The sequence below is a fragment of the Dasypus novemcinctus genome, chromosome 19, assembly GCF_030445035.2.
Source record: "Dasypus novemcinctus isolate mDasNov1 chromosome 19, mDasNov1.1.hap2, whole genome shotgun sequence".
In the NCBI taxonomy this organism is placed as follows: Eukaryota; Metazoa; Chordata; class Mammalia; order Cingulata; family Dasypodidae; genus Dasypus; species Dasypus novemcinctus.
The window spans coordinates 80461787-80483460 of NC_080691.1; the positions used below are offsets into that span (position 1 = coordinate 80461787).

Genomic DNA, 21674 nt, shown 5'->3' on the forward strand with positions numbered 1-21674 from the left:
TTTGTTCCTGTAATATCATTCAGGACAACTCCAAGTCCTGAAAATTGCATTTCTTTTTACCATTACTGGCCCATTGAGAGACGATATAACTTACAGTTGACTTATTTTCAGAAATTATGCCTTTTACGTCTATTGGGAGGTGCACACTTCCTTCGCTTTCTTTCCTTTGAGCAATCCAGGCTGTTTGAGCTGTAGGATCGTCTGTGTTTTCCTGGCACAGTTCAATGGGTTCCTCTGTCCTCAGTATTTCCACCAAGCTGGGAACAGAGGCTCCACTGGACTCGACTTTGACACAAAGGATACTGTGATCTTTCATCCAGGGCACGTCATGTCTGGTTGTCCTTTTTTTCATACTCTCAGCCACAGATGCTCAAAGTTTACATTCATTAATCCACTGGAGGTTGCCAGGTGGTGATACTCTACCATTTTTTTTTTCATGGATTAGCAGGAATAGTTGTTTAAGAAGATACTTTCCCTCAGCTACTATTTGGGGACCCAGCACAGTTGAGGATAAATGACTGATTCTTTCCTTTTATTTACCCAGTTTTCAAGACAACGAGTTGATTTCCTGTCATCCTAGGAAGGTGAGAAATTAGTTGTGTGTTTGTTTTAATGTCATTATGCTGAGTGGACGTTAACTCAGTGGTTGACTGCCTTCCTCTTATGTACGAGGTCCCGGGTTCAATCCCCAGTAACTCCTAAAAGAATAAAAAAGTATATATATGTATATATCATTATGATTCAAGGGTCCATCAACAGATGGATAAACAAAATGTGGTATTTCCATGTAATGGAAGAGTATTCAGCTGTAAAAAAGGAATGAGGGAGAGTGGGTGTAGCTCAGTGGTTGAGCACCTGCTTCCTATGTATGAAGTCATGGGTTCAATTCCAGGTACCTCCTAAAAAAAAAAAAAAGGAATGAAGTAATGATGACAGAGATAAACCTTGAAAATATTATGCTAAGTGAAAGAAGCCAGACACAAAAAACAAATATGATTCCATTTATATGAAATATCTAGAATAAGCAAATTCATAAAGACAGGAAGTAGATTAGAGGATACCAGGGGATGGAATGAGGCAGAGTGGGGGAATTATTCCTTAAATGGGTGCAGAGTTTCTGTTTGGGGAGATGAAAAAGTTTTGGTAATGGATGGTGGTAATGGTTGCACATTGTGAATGTAAGTAACGTCACTGAAATGTACACTTAAAATGATCACAATGGTAAATTTTATGTTATATATATATGCCATATGTAGAATCTCAATATATAATATATATACGCTACTATAATAAAAATTTCAAAATGTATCATCATGACCTCACAGATTACAATCCGCTGGCATTCTTATCCTCACTGAAGCTCGAATTGCTGACCTATGGCCAGTGGGTCTCTTCAGGTTGAACCCAAAGTCTTTTCTACATGACCCTGTAGCCTTTGAAAGCGTCCCTGCCTGTGATATGTCAAGACGGTCTGGCTGATGTTGTACGTTTTTCCACTGCAGACCAGGAATCAGCCACTTCTCCAAAAGGCCCTGGTTTTCCTTAATGGGAAATTATATTAAAGGACAGTGATGGCGCTCAGGATGCTGATTGCTCCTGGATTGGTCATTGTTTCTAGGTCTTTCCACACACAGACACACAGGTATATTTAGAGATAAAATGCCTCATGCATTTGTGGCTCATAAAAGCCACAGGGTTTTTATTTAACCTTCCTTATACTACATCTGCATCTCCTGTCTTCCTTGCCAGGAAGCCTGGTTCTCAAAGACACAGCAGATGACAGAGTTGGACTGTCCCAAAATTACTCATTTGCTTTATGTCACTTGAGACGCATACTAGTCTCAGAATAAGGCTACTAAAATGACCTTCACTGATTATGAATGCTGAAAACAGTTTATAAAAATTGTTTTCCCAATTAAAAAGTGGGCAAAGAACTTGAACAGACATTTCTCCAAAGAAGATAAACGAAAGGCCAATAGGCATAAGAAAAAATGCTCAACATTAATAGCCGTTAAGGAAATGAAAATCAAAACCACAATGAGACGTCAGTTCACACTCACAAGATGGCTATTCTTAAAAAAAAAAAAAAGAGTATTGGAGAGGATGCAGAGAAATTGGAACCCTAGTGCACTGTTGACAGGAATGTAAAATGGGGCAGCCACTGTGGAAAGCAATATGACAGTTCCTCATAAAGTTAAGTGCAGAATTACCATATGACCTGGCAATTTCACTTCTAGCTATTTACCCAAAGAAAGTGAAAACTGGGTCTTAGACAGATACTTGTATACCCATGTTTATGGCAGCATTATTCACAATAGCTAAAGGTGGAAACCACTGAAGTGTCCATGAATAGATGAATGAATAAACGACTGTGGTCCAGCCACACAATGGAATATTATTTGATCATCAGAAGGAATGGAGATGGATTGTATGGTGTGTGGACAAAACTGATTTAAGAAAAAAGAACGGAAGGAGGGAGGAAGGAAGTGAGGGAGGGAGTCATGAGACCTGCTACAACATGGAAGAAGCTTGAAAACATTTGTTCAGTGAAATAGTAAGGCACAAAATTTTTAAAAATTGTTTTTGCATATGTGATCACCTGTCTTCCCTCAGTTTTTAAGACTTAAGCTAAATCTACACTCTCAGATCATAGAGACATTTGAATCCTCATTTACTGATAGTTCTACAGGTAAATATATAGATATACAAAGACACAAAACACTGACCATCAGTTCTTACATCTATCTCTTTAGTCATTTTGATTGTCTGAAGATCATTGTTTAATAGATTCCTTAGAAGGAGCTCATGAGACCATTCCATGAGTTCTTGCGTGTTGGTAACAATCTATCTGGCACTTCATGCTTAAAGGCCAGTGTGTTGGAGATAAAATCCTTGGCTCACGTTTTCTTTCTCTGAGTATCTTAAATACTTGACTCCATTTTCTTCTGGGATAAAGAACTGCTGTCCAAAAGTCTGATGAAAACCTCTTTTTATTTCTTGTATAAATCACAGGCTTTTTTTGCCTAGATGCCCAAAGGAAGTTTCCTTTATCCTTAAAATCTAGCTCCGTGACTAAAATATGTCTTAGTACCAATCGCTCTGGGTTGATAGTCTCAGGCATACTGTGTGCTCTTTCAGTATGTTCTAGTCTTTTATTTCAGGGAACTTTACTTGAATTGTAGCTTTTTAATTTTAGTGCATGTTCTATGTTCCCTTGTTTTGATTTTTCTTCTTCGGGAACTCCTCTATGTATGTTGGATCTTCTTTCCCCTTCTTCATTATTTACCATCTCTTAAATCCTTTTAATCTCTCCATTTCTTTTTTTTCCCCTGCCTTACAAATTTTTAATTTTGAAGTCATTTCAGGCTTAGAGAAAATTGCAGAGATAATACTGAGAGTGGCATATATCTTTTACTCAGATTCCCTTTATGTTCACACCTTAACCATGATACATTTGTAAAAAAAAAAAAGGGGGGGGATTAACATGTGTTAATTGATTAATATTTATCCAACTACAGGCTTTTTCTGGATCTCACCAGCTGTCCTAATGTCATTTTCCGGTCCCAGGAACCCATCCAGGATACCACAGAGACATCAGTCATTATCTGTCTGTGGCCTCCTCTGATCAGTGACCATTTCTCTGCCTTTCCTTGTTTTTCATGACCTTGACCATTTTGAAGAGTACTGGTAGGTATTTTGTGGGACGTCTCTCACCTGGGATTTGCCCATGTTTTCTCATGGTTAGGCTGGGGCTGTGAGTTTTGGAGAGGAGGAGCACAAAGGTTAAATGCCCTTTCCACCGCACCATGTCCAGGGAGCACGCAATCGGTGTGACGCCACTGGTAATGTTCATTGGGATCGGGGATCATTTGGGCGAGATCTACCAGATTTCCTCACTATAAGGCTGCTATTTCCCCCCTTTCTGTACTCTGTTCTTTAGAAGCAGGTCATCAAATCCATTCTATGCTCAAGCAGGAGGGAATGATTTCCACCTCTTAGAGAGGGGAGTATGTACTTGTGTAATTTGGAATTCTTCTGTAAGGGAGCTATATATGCCTCTTCTCCCCCATTCTTTTATTTATTCCACCATTTATTTATATCAGGATGGACTCATGTATGTTTATTTTATACTTTGGGTTATTATCCAATACTATGTTATTTATTTTATTTTTAATTAATTATTTTTAAAAACTTATCCCCCCCCAAGATGGATCCCTTGTCTGTCTGCTCATTGTTTCAGCTCGCTGTCTGCTTATTGCATCAGCTCATTGTGTCTGCTCATCTTCTTTAGGAGGCACCAGGAACCAAATCTGGGACCTCCCGTGTGGGAGGTAGGTGCCCAACCACTTGAGTCACATCTTCTCCGTTTGTTGTGCTTGCTTGTTGCATCTGCTCATTGCATCTGCTTGTCTTTAGCAGGCACCAGAAACTGAAGCCAAGACCTCCCATGTGGGAGGCAGGCACCCAACTGCTTGAGCCACATCTGTCCCCGTTATTTATTTTTGTTGCTCAGTTTGTTCTAGCTTTTGTCCATGGGTTTTATCTTCTTCTTTTTTTTTAAGGCAGTACCAGGATTGAACCTGGAATCTCATACATGGGAAGCAGGCACTCAGATGGAGCTACATCTGCTTCATTTTGTCCATGGGTTTTTGTTGTGCTGTGTAGATGCGACATCATTTTCATTAGGTTGACAGAGCTGCTATCACAAATACCACGAACTGTTTTCAGCTTAACAGCAAGAATGTGTTGGCTCTTTGTTTTAGGACTAGAAGTCCCTAAAACCCCTAAAACCGCAGTCCTTGGGGTTCCTTGGCTTGCCCCGCTGCCTCCTGCCACACGGCCATGCTCTCTCCTTTCCTGCTCGTGGCTTCCGGGTTCTTGTTACAAGAACTCCAATAGATGGACTGAGACCCAAGCTGACTGTAACGAAAAATACTGTCTTCCAAAGGTCTTTATTTGCAGTGGGTTTCACACCCACGTGGACACGGATTAGGGTATAATTCGGCCTATGACAGCCATCTTCTTCCAAAGAGTTCAGGACATTTCCATAAAGACCTTCCTATTGCCCTTTTCTTCCTTCTGTTTCCCAACTCTTGCATTTGGCCAGCCATGTCCCCACATGTGATTTCAGGGCTGGAGGTTGACGTTTTATTGTATCAAGTGAAGAAAATAAGAAAGCCACCTACCACTGATCCCACCACCATCTCATTTCACTGATCCAAAGACCACTGGCAAGTGGACTCTCTAAAACCTTTCTTTTATTTTTCCATGACCCTCAGATGGGAAGTGGCCCTGCAGATACCTGACACTGAGGTAGCCTGGGCTCTTCTGAGCACAATGCTGAACTTAACTTGGAATTGGCAAATTTTGGAGCAGTAAAGGCTGGGATGAAGCTGCTGGACAAGACAGACTCAAAAATGGCCTTTTCTGCTCTTCTGGCTGTGTGGATGGCTAGGGGCTGGGAGACGTGGGTTGGGGAAGATGTTTTGCTATGTCTGCCGAGCAAGTCCTGCCTCCTGAAGGAACCTCAAGTCTCCTTTGGGAAACCGCCCCTTGCGATCCTCAGGCATGTGACCTGGTGGGCCTGACCCTGTGTCTATCTTGAGCAGCAGGTTCTGACCTGCTCACCCCCAGCCCTGGTGGTGAAGCTACAGGAAGGGGTGAGCTACCCACACAGAGTCAATGAGCCGTGACAGACAGGTGCTGGATGGAATTCTTCTTGGCATCGGCAGGGCCTCGCATAGATTCTCTTCTCAAAGACATGGTGGTGTGAAGATGTGAGATCTAAAACACAGGCGGCGAGCCTGCTACCATTTTATGAGGGCCTGGAGTTGCCCCGGGGTGAGTGGAAGGGGCTTTCAGATAGAGCACAAACACCATGAAATGTAGAACGAGGAGATGGAGAGAAACTGGGTCCCTGGTGGCATGAGTTGAGTTTGCTAGATCAAGCAAGTCCTCTCTGGCCTCGTTGGATCTATGGGTCAACAATTCCCTTTTTGGTGTAAGCCCATTTGATTTGGATTTCCAACTGCTTTGCAGAACAATGAGTCCAAATTGATGCATAAATATCTCTAAAAAATTTCCCCCTTTCTAATCAGGCCATTTGCTGAGGCCAGAGCTGAGCCTCCACTCCTTGAGCCCGATCAAATCTCCCTTTCCAGAGAGCCTTGGAGGTAAAGTACCCTGGAAAGCCACAGAGGACCACAGGCTGGCACGAAAAGGGCAGTGGCACCAATAACTTTATCTCCGACTTTTCATACTTCTGAATAGTTGGCTGGTATATTTTTGTAGGTTGGTTGATTTCTTTTGTTCCAAAGAGCTTGAGACACAAGAAATACAAAATGTATTATAGGCGGCGGACTTGGCCCAGTGGATAGGGCGTCCGCCTACCACATGGGAGGTCCGTGGTTCAAACCCCGGGCCTCCTTGGCCCGTGTGGAGCTGGCCCATGCGCAGTGCTGATGTGCGCAAGGAGTGCCGTGCCGCTCAGGGTGTTCCCCGTGTAGGGGAGCCCCACGTGCAAGGAGTGCGCCCCGTAAGGAGAGCCGCCCAGCGTGAAAGAAAGTGCAGCCTGCCCAGGAATGGCGCCGCCCACACAGAGAGCTGACACAACAAGATGTCTCAACAAAAAGAGACACGGATTCCCATGCCGCTGACAACAACAGAAGCGGACAAAGAAGAAGACACAGCGAATAGACACAGAGAACAGACAACTGGGGTGGGGGGGGAAGGGGAGAGAAATGAATAAATAAATTTTTTTAAAAAATGTATTACTGAGGGCAGCGGATGTGGCTCAGGCGCCTGGGCTCCTGCTTACCACATGGGAGGTCGCTGGTTCAGATCCCAGGGCCTCCTAAAGAAGACAGTGAGCTGATGCAAACTGACACACAAGACGATGCAACAAGAGATGCAGGGAGGAAAAACATAATGAGAGACACAACAAAACAGGGCGTAGAGGCGGCTCAAGCAATTAGGCACCTCCCTCCCACATCAAAGATCCTGGGTTCGGCTCCTGGCACCTCCTAAAGGAACAAGGAAGATGAACAGACATAGCAAGTGCAAAAATGGGGGGCTGGGGAGAAGTAAATAAAACAAACCTTTAAAAAATGTATTATTGAGGCAAGTTCGTCTAGGAAATGAGGGAAGGCGCTGGTCAGAGCAAAGCTGTAACCATTACAGCTGAAAAGTCCACCAAGACAAGGCAGAAAGGCAACCAATCAGGACAGCAAAGAGCTGAGGTCTCTCCTCAGCATGGGGAAGAGGGAGGAGAAAGGGCCTGGAAAAGGCCCGCCCGGGCCCCACGCGGCGCATCTCACCCTGCAGCAGGTCCTCACGCAAACCTCCAGCGCGTGCTCTCGCTTTTCCTCGTTTCTCGATAAGCTCTTTACTTGTCCGCCTACACTATGGCGTGTCCCTACATTCCTTCATGCAACATAGCCAGGAACCTAGGAACCCAGCTTCTGGAAACATACTTTTCTTTCAACTTTTACTTTGAAAACGTATTTGTTTTTCTAAAATAAAGGACATGAAGCTTTTCAAGAAGAGAATCCCGATCTTTGGCTCTACAGTGAGTTGATATTAGCAACTAAAGATACAGTATGACTGAAATATCGAGTGGGACACAGTGATATTCAAACATCGTTCACTGTTTATCTGAAATTCTAGTTTAACTGGGCATCCTTACTCGGTGTTCTCATGTGCAGCTGCTGGCTATAAACTCCTCATTCTGGGGCTTTCCTGTTGGTATTTAAAAATGAGTGTGGGGAGCAGATGTGGCTCAAGTGGTTGGGCACCCACCTCTCACATAGGAGGTCCCAGGTTTGGTTCCCAGTGCCTCCTAAAGAAAATGAGCAGACAACGAGCAGACAACAGGTGGACACGACAAGCAGAGACAATTAGCAAATACAACAAACAGTGACAATGAGGCAAGACAACCAGCAGACACAGTGAATAGACAGTGGGCAGACAGATGGGGGAGCCATCTTGGGGGTGGGGGGTGGAAATGAGTGCAGGGAGCAGATGTAGCTCAAGCAGTTGAGCACCTGCTTCCTACATGGGAGGCCCCGGGTTTAGTTCCCGGTGTCTCCTAAAAAAACAGAAACAAAACAAACAACAAAAGCAAAACAAATGAAAAAACCAACTCAGGGGAGCCAATGTGGCTGAGTGGTTGAGCACCAGCTTCCCACACACGAGGTCCCAGTTCAATCCCCAGCCCCTGGTACCTTAAAAAAAAAAAGTGTGTCCATACCACTATTTTTTTTTTTTTTAGATTTTATTTATTTATTTATTTCTCTCCCCTCCCCCCCCCCCCCCCCCCCCCCCCCGCCTGTCCGTTCTCTGTGTCTATTTGCTGCATCTTCTTTGTCTGCTTCTGTTGTTGTCAGCGGCACCATTCTTAGGCAGGCTGCACTTTCTTTCACGCTGGGCGGCTCTCCTTACGGGGCACACTCCTTGCACGTGGGGCTCCCCTACGCGGGGGACACCCCTGCGTGGTGCGGCACTCCTTGTGTGCATCAGCACTGCGCATGGCCAGCTCCACACGGGTCAAGGAGGCCCGGGGCTTGAATCACGGACCTCCCATGTGGTAGACGGACGCCCTAACCACTGGGCCAAGTCCGCTGCCTGTCCATACTACTATTGGATTGTACTCTTGCAAGTGGTGAACATGGGAAATTTCGAGATATATCTTTTTACTACAATAAAAAGTTAAAAAAAAAAACACATTGAAAAATGATCTAAGCAGTTATAATCACGTACTTTGCAAACATCGACGTTGAGCTGGGGATCCATGAGAATCTCCTGAATATTCATAGTGCACAGCTGGAAATCAAAGGCCGGATCCGCTGCGTCGGGAACTGGGGTGAGTACCTCCAGAATCCCTGGGTGGTCGAACATCAGGGCTGTGTCTTGGGTCCAGATATTTTGGTCTAAAAGCTAAGGGGAAAACGACTGCTGAGATCGATTATTTGTGAAGACTGAGATTTTATCTTATCATCGAGACTTCGGGGGAGGTAGATTAAATTACAAAGCCCCACGCGCAAGTCAGCCACTTTTCCGTTTCGATTGTTCTATGAAGAGTGTGTAGGGAAAGGGTTTAGTTTTCACGTAAAGGCGAAGCCCAAGCCGGCTCTGCAGTTGGAGGAGGCAGGGAAAGGGGTTCTAGCAGCTTTGGCACCGAGGATTTGAAAAGTGGCCCTGAAGTGAGGCCGGGGCCCGTGGTGGGAAGCGGGGCCAGGAGGGACAGTGGCACCGAGCCACGGAGTGTAGGGACAGGCGCAGCGACTCAGAGCCGCACTGGGAGAGTCGGTTAGACCTCTCGGATGGGCTGTAACCCCTGAAGTGCCCAATCAACGGGGAACCGGGGTGGGAGCTGCGTGTTAGGTTTAGGGTATAAACGTCAGTGTTTCTTGTTTGCTGCACCCATTCTTGCAGGATCCTTAATAAAAAAGTCTTTCCTCCTCCACAATCAGGTGAGCTCTGGTTCACAGCTTTCTCTCTACCAAGTGGAAACTGAGGAAGCGGGTATAGCTCAGTGGCTGACCACCTGCTTGGCGTGTGCAAGGTCCGGGGTTCGATCCGCGGGTGTGGAAACTCAGTATTTCCTCATGGAAGGGGACGCGTGGGAAACGGGGGCTCGCTTCCATGCTGGTCGAGGACCTCTTCTGAGAGCCAACTCAAGTTCTGTGCGGAACCTCTCCCCAGGAAGCACGGCGCCCCTTGGAATGTCAGAAGCATCTTCTGGGATATGATTCCCAGGTGCGCCCCCCCCCCCAATCCTACTGAGGCAGGGTAGTAGAGGTAAAGAGGGACCCGGCAGAGAACACGGCCTGGAGCCCCTGCCCGAGAGCCCCCTGAGGGAAGGCTGCTGCTAAGACCAAAGCTGGGAAGATCTCCGAGCCTATGGGCTCAAGAAGAAGTCCCGGCTAACTCCAAACAGGCCTCGCCTGGGTCCTGGGTAATGCCAAACAAAAAGCCTCCTCGTTGGTCCCAGGTGACTTAAACAAAGGGCCCCCTCGTTGGCCCTGGGTTACTCTAAAAAAGGGCCTCCTCATTGGTCCCGGGTTACTCTAAACAAAGGGCCTCCTCATTGGCCCCAGGTAACTCTCAAGAGTCCTCCTCATTGGTCCTGGGTAACTCCAAACAAAAGGCCTCCTCATTGGTCCCCTGAGAGCTGATGGGGGTGGGGGCTGTCTCAAGGCAACCAATCAGAACAGCAAACAACTGGGCCTCCCCAACCCTTGGAAAGGGGAGGAGGAAGGTCTTAAAAAGGCCTAACCCATGGTCCCGTGCGCCTCTCACCCTGTAGCACGCTAGGCCAGCAGCCATGTCTGGGGTGTGTACTCACCTCTTTCCTCATTTCTTAATAAACTCTTTACTCCCCTGCCTGCCTTAAATTCCTTTATGCAACACAGCCAAGAACCTAGGAACCCAGCGTGTTCTGCTGACTGCCCTATTCTGTGGTCAGGCATCTTTTGGGAAATATAGTGGCCTTAGATCTAGCAGGAAAAACAGGAAGTAGGAGTTAGAACAGGAAGTGGGGCCCACTTTTGACTCAACTGCTAACCAATTATGTGACCTTGGGAAAGACAAAGACTTGGCTTGGGTTATCTCCCGTGTAAGGCGGTAGGGGAGGATTATCTCCTTCACAGGCTTGTTGAGCAGATAAAAGCAAATTAGATGGGTATAATGGCCGTGACCTTGGACAGCAGACTTAGCTCCTCTGTGCCTGTTTTTCCATCTGTCCATGAGGACGAGGGAAACTGTTTCTTAAGACTGCTGGCAGGGTTAAATGAGATAATACACAGTAGGAGCTGAGTCCAGCCACTGCCTGATGTCAAGCGCTCAGGAAGCTTTAGCTGCCTGTGTTGTTATTTCTAAAGTTTTTCACCTACTTTGATTAACGAACTTGACAGGACGCCCAGGCTGCCATAATAAAAATGATTCTCTTTAGATAAAACTGCCAGTTCATTTTCATCTAGGAAAAAAAAGAAATAGCAAAGTAAAACAAAAAAATGTAATGATAGCTGTTTCAGTAGACAAAAAGATCAGTCTTAACTGATATAATAAGGAATTCATGAAAAAAGCTTATTTTCTATCTACTGGTCTTCAGAAATAGCGCTCTTTGTTTACTTATTTTACCTGTGATTGTTGTTTCTCAAGCACTTATTTCCCCCCTGAAGCAAAATTGCTTTATTGCTGTTTTCTGATTATACTGATAACAGAAATCACGGAGAAAAGGCAAACAAGGTGGAAAAATATAAAGCGTTAAAAAATACCTCAGAGCCCACCCAAGAGATGAGGGTCAGCAAACCTTTTCTGGAAAGGGTCAGATGGTAAATATTTCTAACTTTGCAGGTGTTCAAGTCTGAGAACGTGCCATAGTTGGGCATAAAAAGAATGGGTGCATGTGTGTGCCCATAAAACTTTATTTACAACGACAGGGAGAGGGATGGATTTGGCTTACCCTCATCCTAGGTAAACAGTTAACAGGTAAGTGAGCGTTGTTCTTTCTGGCAGATTTACATAGGGGAGATCACACCATGGAAGCTTCAAGCAGCTTAATTGATAAACTTTATAATGGGTTCATCTTTTCTTCTACTCTATGATCTAGTAAGCAGTTCCTTTCATGTGCATGAATGTCGTAAGCTGGTTGCAGTTGCAGGGTACTGATAAACCATAACTTATTTAACCAGGTTCCCACTGGTGGAAATTTCGATTGTTTCCATCTTCTGTAGCTACCGTTTGCAAGAAACACCAGGCACCATTAAAAGGGAGCAGCCAAATCCATTGTATATGTTCATTCTTTTTTTAAAAAAATTTCTTCCCCTCTCGTTGTTTGCACTTGCTGTGTCTGTTTGTTGTGTGCTCATCTTCTCTTTTTTTTGGAGTCACCAGACCCAAACCTGGGACCTCCCATGTGGCTCTCATTGTGTTTTCTTCCTTGTGCTTTTCTGTTGCATCAGCTCACCGCACCAGTGCATCACGTTACCTTGCTGTCTTGCCTGTCTTCGTTAGGAGGTGCCGTGAACAGAACCTAGGACCTCTCATTTGGTAGGCAGGAGTTCAATCACTTGAGCCACAACCACTTCCCCGTTTATTCTTTTTGAAAAGCCAATTGAGGCAGGCTTCAGAAAAGCGAGGTTAAGATGGACCTTGAGAAAAGCACTGACATCTAAGCAGTTGAGCATCTGCTTCCCATGTATGAGGTCCAGGGTTCCATCCCCAGTACCTCCTAAAAAAAACTAAACCATTGATGTAGAAAGTGGAGGTTGGTACAGCAAGAAGGACCGAATTCATTTAACTCAAGGTTTTGTGGTTTTTTTTTAGGAGGTACCAGGGATTGAACCCGGGACCTCGTATGTGGGAAGCAGGCGCTCAACCACTGAGCCACACGTGGTCTGCTTTAACTCAAGACTTTTAACCGCAGCAGTGTCGCGGCCGGGTCCTCCTTCATGATGGGGCCTGTCCCTGAAGTGTCAAAGGTTTAGCAGCATCCCTGGGCTGTACCCACTGGACGCCAGTGCTTCCTGCCCCCCACGTCGTGACAAACCACGTCTCCAGACACTGACAAATGTCCCCCCCGAGGGAAAGTTGCCCCAGATTGAGACCCGCTGCTCTAGAATGATTATAATAAAAAAGACTGAAGAAAGACAATAACAAAGCTGGCAAGGCTGCAGAGGGCCCGGAAGCGCCATAACTGCTGGGGGGGGCGGTTGTAAAATGGTGCAGCTTCTTTGGAAAACAGCCCGGCAGTTCCTCAAAAGCTTCAACACAGAGGTGCTATCTGACCCAGCGATTCCACTCCCATGAGAAACCACGATGGGGAGCGGATGTAGCTCAGGTGGTTGAGCGCCTGCTTTCCACGTATGAGGTCCTGGGTTCAACCCCCAGTACCTCCTAAAAAAACAAACAATAAAACCAACTCTCATTGGGAAGCAGATGTAACTCAGTGGTTGACCACCTGCTTCCCATGTATGAGGTCCACTGCCTGAAAAAACACCCAGGAGAAATGTGCCCACACAAACTCTTGTTCTCAAATGTTCAAAGCAGGATCCATCATCATAGCCAGGAGGTGTGAACAACACAAATGTCCATCAACAGAGGAGCGGATGAACAGAAAGGGGTCCCATCCAAAAATGTCCATCAACAGATGAGCGGATAAACAGAAAGGGGTCCCGTCCATACAACGGAATAGTTATTGTTATTGTTGTTGTTGTTGTTGTTGTTATTTTGGTAACAAGTACCACAGTACTGATGCACATGACAGTTTGGATGAACCCTGAGAACATGATGCTCAGTGAGAGAAGTCAGACAAGAGGACAGATACGCTATGATTCTGTCTATAGGAAATGTCCAGAACAGGCAAATTCCTCGAGATGGACAGGAGACAGCGGTGTCTGGGGTGGTGGGGAGGGAAGAGTCGCTGCCGAAGGGGACGGGGTTTCTTTGCCAATTATGAAAAATGTTCTAAAACTGACTGTGGTGACGGATGCACAACCCTGTGAATCAACTAAAAAACAACCAATTTATCCTTGAAATGGGTGACCTGTATGTATGCAAATTAAATCTCAATAAAGCTGTTACCTAAATTTTGTTTTAAAAAGGATAAAAGAAACGATATGGGCTTGGCAGAAGAAACTAGAATTGCAAGAGCAGCCTGGAACTTCTGTGAGCAGGGAAAGAGATGGGGGGTAGGGGTGGTACTTGGTGGCACCGACGGCCCCCTCCGAGGGCAGAGCTTTTCCTGGCAGAGGGTCACAGAGCTGTGAGTGAGGTCAGTGTAACCGCTCCATGGCCTGGGGACATCTGGTTGCAGAGAAGCAGGCTCTCTCTGATCACTGAATCCCGCACCTGGAAAAGGTAGAGTGGAATGGCTCACATGGTAATATGATACCACTTGTGAAAAAGAAAGGAAAAGCAGCACCCTATATGGTCAACCCTTTACACCGTCAGCATGTCCATATTTCATAGGTGTGGGTGACTCTTTCAACCAGCTGGAAGGAGACATACAAAATTTATAACAGTGGGGATGAAGATGTGGCTCAAGAGACTGGGCTCCTGCCTACCACACGGGAGGTCCTGGGTTTGGTTCCTGGTGCCTCCTAAAGAAGACGAGCAAGACAGTGAGCTGATGCAACGGGCTGGCATGGCGAGCTGATGCAACAAGATAATTCAACAAGACACAATGAGGGAAAACATAAGGAGAGATACAACAAAGCAGGGAGCGGAGATGTCTCAAGTGATTAGGCACCTCCATCCCACATGGGAGATCCTGGTTTGGTTTCCAGTCCCTACGAAAAAGAAGACGAGTATACAACAAGCAGACACAGCAAATGCAAACAATAAGGGGGTAGGGAGAAATAAATATGTAAAAATAAATCTTAAAAAAAAAATTCATAACAGCAGTTACCTCTAAGCTGCTAGGGAGTGGCCTGGATTTGGGGGGCTGGTCAAGGGGCCTTCCATCACATTTGTAATGCCAGAAAAAAGCTTAAAAGATCACACATTGCTGGTATAACTATAAGTTAATTTCAGGCAATTAACATATAATTATTACAAACTGATTTTATACAATTAACTTATCTAATTATTATAAATTAACTTTTTACAATCGATTTATATAAATATTGTAAGTTAATTTATAATAGTGATATATATCATTATATAAATTTTATCCAGTTAACATATGTGGTTATAATGCACTAATTTTACACATGTATATGGTTATAAGGTGTTAATTTTACACAATTAACATATATAGTTAATGTGAATCAATTTTACATAATTAGTTTATATAGCTATATAAACTAATTTTACTCAATTAAGTTATATAATTATTATAAATTAATTTAAAACAGACAAACATAGAGAGTAAGCTGTCATGCAGTTGATTAGCCAACACAGGAAATCCTTATTTTTAAAATTCAAATATTCTGTTCAGAGCTATGAAAAAGCTGGGGAAATGGACAGTGATGATGGTAGCACAACACTGCAAATGACCATGAATTGTATATTCAAAAATGGTTCAGGGAAGCGGCTGTGGCTCAAGCAACTGAGCTCCCGTTTACCGTATGGAGGACCGGGGTTCAATCCCCAGGATTTCCTGGTAAAAAAAAGAAAAAAGACGTCCCAGACCTGCGCCGTGAGGCGCAGGCCCCTGCATGGCAAAGCAACACACCAAAAAGTCGATGACGCAACCAGATAGGAAAAACAATGGTTCAAAGGGGAACTCTTGTGTTATAAATATGCTGCCACAATAAAAATAAATTTTTGTAAAACTTCCAAAGTTAGGGAAGCAGACGTGGCTCAACCAGTTGGGTGCCTGCCTACTTCATGGGAGATCCCGGGTTCAGTTCCGGTGCCTCCTAAAACAGGACGAGCAGACGCTGCACCTGTGGCAACGAGCAGATGCCACAAGCCAGCAGATGCCGCAGCCCACAGGGAGCGCATGTGGCTCAGGCCGTGGGGCACTTGCCTCTCATGGGGGAGGTCCCAGGTTCGGTTCCCAGAGCAGACAGATAAGAGAACCATCTGGTGGGGGTGGATAAATTAAGAAAACTTAAGTAAATGAATACATCTTTTAAAAAAAAGGAAGATCTGAAATTAAAAAGTAAAAATGTCAAATGATCCTACAACTTGCTGTACTCTTTGCCTCAAAACTTCCCAGTCAAAAAACAAAACCAAAAAACCACTTCCCAGGTGTGCATGGGAAAAAAAAGTGGTTTTGGTGATTTCCGTGTTTCCAACTGAACTAGTTCTTCAAAGACTTGGCAGCAAAGAAATTCCGAGGACTTCACCGTGAAAGAGCACAAAAGTTGATGCCCCGAATCATTCCAGAACGTGTAAGGAAGGGGGCGGGCGTGTGGGGGGGGCTGGGTTTTTGTTTTCCACTCTGTTTGGCTCCAGCTGGGCAACGGCGAAGAGGCCGGGAGTGAGTGCTTCTGGAAAGCTACCGGCTCGCAGGGCACGCACTGGCGGCGATGCTGTGGATGGTGACGTTGACCTCGGAGAAGGAGGCGAAGAGGACCTGGTCCCCCTCCTTCACGGCGACAGCGCCCACGAGCTGCCCTGGAGGCGAGAGGGCAGGGTCACAGCGGGCCTTCAGAACAGGGCCCCAGCCACCCTGCCGGCGGAGCGCTTGCCCCGCCCCCGCTCCCCTGCCTGGCCACTGGCACCTTGTCCCCTACAGCTTTTCATAGGTCCCCTATTCAGATAAGAAATCAAGGCGATGACGCAGCCGTGACAAGAAATGAAGTTTGGACACGTGAGGTTCCAGCATGGATGAACATCAAAGACATCTTGGTGAGCAAAAGCAGCCGCTTAGAATCCTGTTATCTGAACTTCTCGTTGGTGCTGGAGTTGGTAGGTGTACATCCAAGAGGCTCGAATCTCTGGGCTGCCCACATGCCAGCTGGGCCCTGAGCCTCAGCGGAGCGCCAGCACCTCCTCTCCAGCTCAGTGGACTCCCGCAGGACAGCCAACAAGGAGGTGAGGATGGACGACCACTGCACTAAGGAACCAAGGGAGTCTACAACTGCAAGCAGGAGAGTCCCATCCATCAGCCACGTGGGATCGAAGCCCCCTCTCACTTAGAGGGGGAGTGGGCATCACCAGCCCAGAATCCTCAGGACTGGGGACTAAAATAGGGACTAGAGTGGACTTACTGGTATTCTACTACAGACTTATTGTGATTCTATCAAAGGAAGAAATTACATCATTTATGTGGAGACAGAGGCCACTGGAGGTGCTGAAGGCAGGGAGAGGGACAAAGAGGTGTAATATGGGGACATTTTGGGGACTTGGAATTGTCCTGAATGACATTGCAATGACAGATACAGGACATCATATATCCTGCCATAACCTACAGAATGGAGTGGGAGAGAGTGTGAGCTACAATGTAAACTATAACCCATGCTTAGTGGCCATGCTCCAAATGTGTCCGTCAATGGCAATGAATGTCCCACACTAATGACAGAAGTTGTAAATGGGGGGGAACGTGGGAGGTGTGGGGAGTGGGGCACATGGGAATCCCTTCTATTTTTTTCTGTAACATTTTATGTAATCTAAGTATCTTTTAAAAATAAATACAAAATATATTTTTGAAAAAAGCAGCCAGACAGAAAAGGACAAATATAGCATGCTCCCACTTGTGTGAAATAACTAAAATAAGCAAGTTCTAATAGAGAAAGCAGAGCAGGGTTTGCCAGGGGTGGGAGAGAGGGGAACGGGGAGCTACTGCTGAGTGGGCCGTGCTTCTGCTTGGGGTGGTTAAGTGTTCTGGAAATAGCAGTGAAGGTTACACGGCGTTTGTTGAGGTACTTAGTGTCACGGGATCGTACACCTAAAAGTGGTTGAAATGATTTTTACATTCTGCATAGTTTACTGTAATAAAATAAAAATTAAGGGAAGCAGATGTGGCTCAACAGACAGAGCAACCACCTACCACACGGGAGGTCCAGAGTTCAAACCCAGGACCTCCCGACCCATGTGGTGAGCTGGCCCACGCACAGTGCTGATGCGCGCAAGGGGTGCCGTGCCGCGCAGGGGTGTCCCCATGTAGGGGAGCCCCATGCGCAAGGAGTGTGCCCCGTGAGGAGAGCTGCCCAGAGTGAGAAAAGTGCAGCCTGCCCAGGAGTGGTGCCGCACACACGGGGAGCTGACACAACAAGATGATGCAACAAAAAGAGACACAGATTCCTGGTGCCACCGAGAATGCAAGTGGACACAGAAGAACACAGAGCAAATGGACATGGAGAGCAGACAACAGGGGGGTAGAAAAATAAATAAAACAAATCTTTAAAAAATAAAAAAATAATAATAAAAACAAAGAGAAATACATTACTCTAAAAAATTAAGGGGGAAAAAATCAAGGAAAATAGAGCACTGAACTGCGGTTTTGTAAAACCTGAAGAATGCACTCGGGTCTGAGAAAAAGCGACCCTCTCGGCCTCCTTGGTGAGGGAGCGGGCGGCTGGCGACTGGGCTGCTAGGGGCACGGCATCCGCCTGGAGCCTGCAGAAGGCTTCCCACCCAGCAGCCTGCCTCAGCAGCAGAACCCACGTCTTGCTGTCGTGAGCCCCCCCCCCCCCCCCCGAGAGGCGAGGCGGGCGCAGGCCCTGCTCCTCTTGGGGGTACGGCCAGGGGGCAGGGATGCCAGCTGGAGGTGCTCGGCCATCTCCCACCTTTCCCCCTCCTCTGGGGTCCAAATGAGCATCCCCCCCTCCCCCCCCCCGCCAGGGGAGGCTGACTTCCTCGAAGCCCTGCGGGCCTGGCTACCCGCATCTCGCTGGGCTCAAGTGGGCTGCTTGACCTTGACCCTTGGGGGGGGGGGGTCCTAGACCCCAGACAAAGACCTTTACTGCTGAGGCCTGTGGCTCTCGGAACATGCTGGGGGGGGGGGGGGGCCTGCCGGTTCTCCCTGCGCCCAGCCCCCTCCCCCTGCCCCCCCACCCTCCCCCTCCCCCTCCCCCTCCCCCTCCCCCGCCAGACCCTTCCAGGCGAGGCCGAGGCCGCTCACCTGCGTTCTGGGAGACCAGCAGGTTCTTCTCGTCCCAGAGGATCAGGACGCCCTTCTGGCCCGGGGCCACGAGGACGTCGAGCGCGCCGCTGTGGGTGAAGGGGAGCCCGAAACTCCTGTTGAGGGGGTGGTCTGCGTACCCGAACTTGGCCTAGGAGAAGACAGCTGGCTTGCAAGCGGCAAAAGGACCGACCGCCGCGGTAGCCAGAGGGCGAGGGCGCGCGGTGAGCCTGCACGGCACCGGCGTCCCGACTCTTCTGTTTCCCGCCCCCTTTCCCTTGCCCCCCGCCCTGCTGTTTCTCGCTGTCTGTGTCCATTCGCTGTGTGACCGTCTCTGTTTCTCTTTTTGGTCTTCTCGTCTTTCTCCTCGAATCATCGGAATTCGATCCTGGGGACCCCTGATAGGGAGAGAGGTTCCCTGTCAGCTGCGCCACCTCAGTTCCTGGTCTCTGCTGCGCTTCACCTTCACTCTCCCCTTCGTCTCCCTCTTTGTTGTGTTGTCATCTTGCTGCGTGACTCACTTGCATGGGTGCTGACTTGCTGCACAGGCACGCTTTCTGTTTTTTTCTTCGTCTTTTTCACCAGAAGGCCCCAGGGATCGGACCTGGGTCCTCCTGTATGGTAGGCGGAAGCTCTAGCATTTGAACCACATCCGCTTCCCCGGAGGCGTTTTGTGGTTGCCACGCCTGAGTGGGTGTGGGGGGTGCTCCTGGCATCGAGTCAGGGGACCCCAGGATGCTGCTCAACTCCCTGCAATGCACAGGCCAGACCCCACTCTAGAATGAGCCCCAGCCCCTCCCCAGACCCCCACTGCCTGCCTCGTACCTGGATTTTTCTTTTTAACGAGGTAATGGGGATCGAACTGGGGACCTCGTACATGTGAGGCAGGCGCCCAACCACGGAGCCCCGCCCATTCCGCTCATACCTGGATTTCTGCACAAGCCGATTTCCCGAGGTTAGGCTCTCTCTTTCCTCTGGCTCACCCCTCTCCCAGGTCCTTTTCCTAACAACCGTTATCCTCAAACCCGCTCGCACCTCGAGGCCCTCTAAGGGCGGGCGGTTGCATTGAGTCTAGAGGCTTCTGTGTGTTTCTCAAAGTTTTCTCTCATATGCTCGTTCTTGGGGATGGAGTCCTCCAGAAAACCCCCCAGTTTCCTCTGACAGCATTGGATAAGGACGGCATTCACCCACAAGAACAGGGAGACTCCGGGCCCCTTTTTCTGGAAGTGGCATCATGGAGAGGAAGGAGCGGACCCTGGGGAGCCTCTGTGTCTGGAGGCACACTGGCCTGTTGTCCAAGGGTCCCCTGGGGCCGTCAGCGCCCCAAGTGAGCTGAGAACGAGTCACCTGCCGCCTGCTCCCGGCAGCAGGGCCCACGGGCGGGGGGCCTGAGAGCGGGGGTCCGCGGCTTGGAGCTCGTGCCCGATGGGAGCAGGGAGCTGAAGCCCCTGGGCCAGTCAGGAAACCGGACCCAGGAAGGGCCTGGAGAAATCGGTCAGGAAAGCTGTCCCAGGGTCCACTCCTGATGCTCCCGGGCGGCCTTGGAAACCCAGAGCTGGCACGGGGCTTCGAGGGGCCTTCCCGCTAGCCCCAAGCCTCGGGGTCCCCTCTGTGGCACTCCAGGGTGGCCTCGGGGTCCCCGGGCAGGCCTCCTTCACTCGGGGGTCCGGCCCATCTGAAAACTGACCCACAGGCCCAGCCCCAGACTTGAAGCCGAGGCGATCCTGCAGGTTCCCAGAGCGTTTCTTCATGCCACGCGGCATGGCAAAAATTCCTGACTCCCCGTGACACCTGCGACTCTCTCCCTCCACCCGCTCAGGTTGCCCCCTCCCGACCCCCGCCCCTCTCCACCTCTCCAGCCCTTTCCCGCAGGCCCTGGACCAGAAGGATGCCCCAACGAACACAGCAGGCCTGTGCGTGAAGGCACCTCCAAAGGGCAGGGGAGGACGCTGCGGGGGAGGGAGACCGAGGCGCAGCGGACATCTGTCGCTTCTCATTAGGGTTCCGCAGCCCCCGAGGGTGGGGGGCAGTTGTAGGGCTCCGAGCTCTTCCAGGGTGCTCCCTCTCTGGGAAGGCCTACCTCAAGACTTCCTACTCAACCTGCAAAGCCCTTCATGAGGGCCCTCCTCATCAAGTTTTCCCTGACGCCCCCAGACCGTGATGGTGGCTCCTCCTCCTCGGGAAGCGCTTGTGCTTTATACCTGCCTCGGCGACAGGGATCGTGGCTTTGCAATTGTTTGATCAGTCAGTCTCTCCCAGCAGCATGCTTGCTTCCTGAGAGTGGGACCCCCAAACCTCACAGCTGCTCACCCCTTTCACAACTTCGCCCCACACGATCACTGGCTTAATGTTTTCCTGCACATCCAGTTTGCCTGGACTCTTCTTCTTCTTTTTTTTACTTTTTAAATTGAAGTTTCCCATTCATACATGAACACCCATAAATGACGAGTGTATAGTCTAAGTTGTGAACTAACGAAGCAAACACGCACGGCATCACACAGGGCTCCCGTACACTGGACTCATCGTCTTAACCTGGCCTTGTCCTACGTGCTCATCAGGGGAAATCACAGGTTTCATGGCTCATTTTCTGAGGGTGCTTTAAAGGGGCTGCTCGGAGTGATGCAGACGTGGTGTTTAAAGCGATCTTGTACCGCGAAGCGAGACAGCACCGTAGCTGCGCTTTACCCCCAGGGCTCAACACCCGGCAGACGGTGCCCACATACTGTGAATGCGCGACCAGATGGCCAAAGGCATGGGGGGGGCTGGGCGCGTGGCTGGGATGGTAGGTGGATGGCCGGGTGGGTGGGTGGGTGGGTATGTGGATAGGTAGGTGGGTGGATGGATGGGTGGATGGGTGAATGAATGGGTGGATGGATGGATGGGGGGATGGGGGGAGGGTGGGTGGGGGGACGGATGGACGGGTGGACGGATGGATGGATGGATGAGTGGATGGGGGGATGGGGGAGGGTGGGTGGGGGGACGGATGGACGGGTGGACGGGTGGACGGATGGATGGATGGGTGGACGGGTGGACGGGTAGATGGGTGGGTGGATGGATGGATGGATGAGTGGATGGGTAGATGGGGGTGGGTAGGTGGAAAGGTAGATAAACAGGTAGGTGGGTGGGTGGATGGACAGATCGTTGGGTGGATGGGTGG

General features: G+C 48.5%; 1 protein-coding gene across 2 annotated transcripts in view; it reads right to left on the reverse strand.

Annotated features, from left to right (window-relative positions):
- The window catches only part of CATSPERD (cation channel sperm associated auxiliary subunit delta), a 99079-nt gene that overhangs the window by 39252 nt on the left and 38153 nt on the right, over positions 1 to 21674 (reverse strand). For both annotated transcript variants that reach the window (XM_058282017.1, XM_071210001.1), the window contains 4 exons: positions 18518 to 18668; positions 15973 to 16068; positions 10893 to 10975; positions 8758 to 8934 (listed from right to left, as the gene is read on the reverse strand). In XM_058282017.1, the coding sequence (XP_058138000.1) occupies positions 8758 to 8934; positions 10893 to 10975; positions 15973 to 16068; positions 18518 to 18668 (507 nt within the window). The remainder of the gene's footprint in view (positions 1 to 8757; positions 8935 to 10892; positions 10976 to 15972; positions 16069 to 18517; positions 18669 to 21674) is intronic.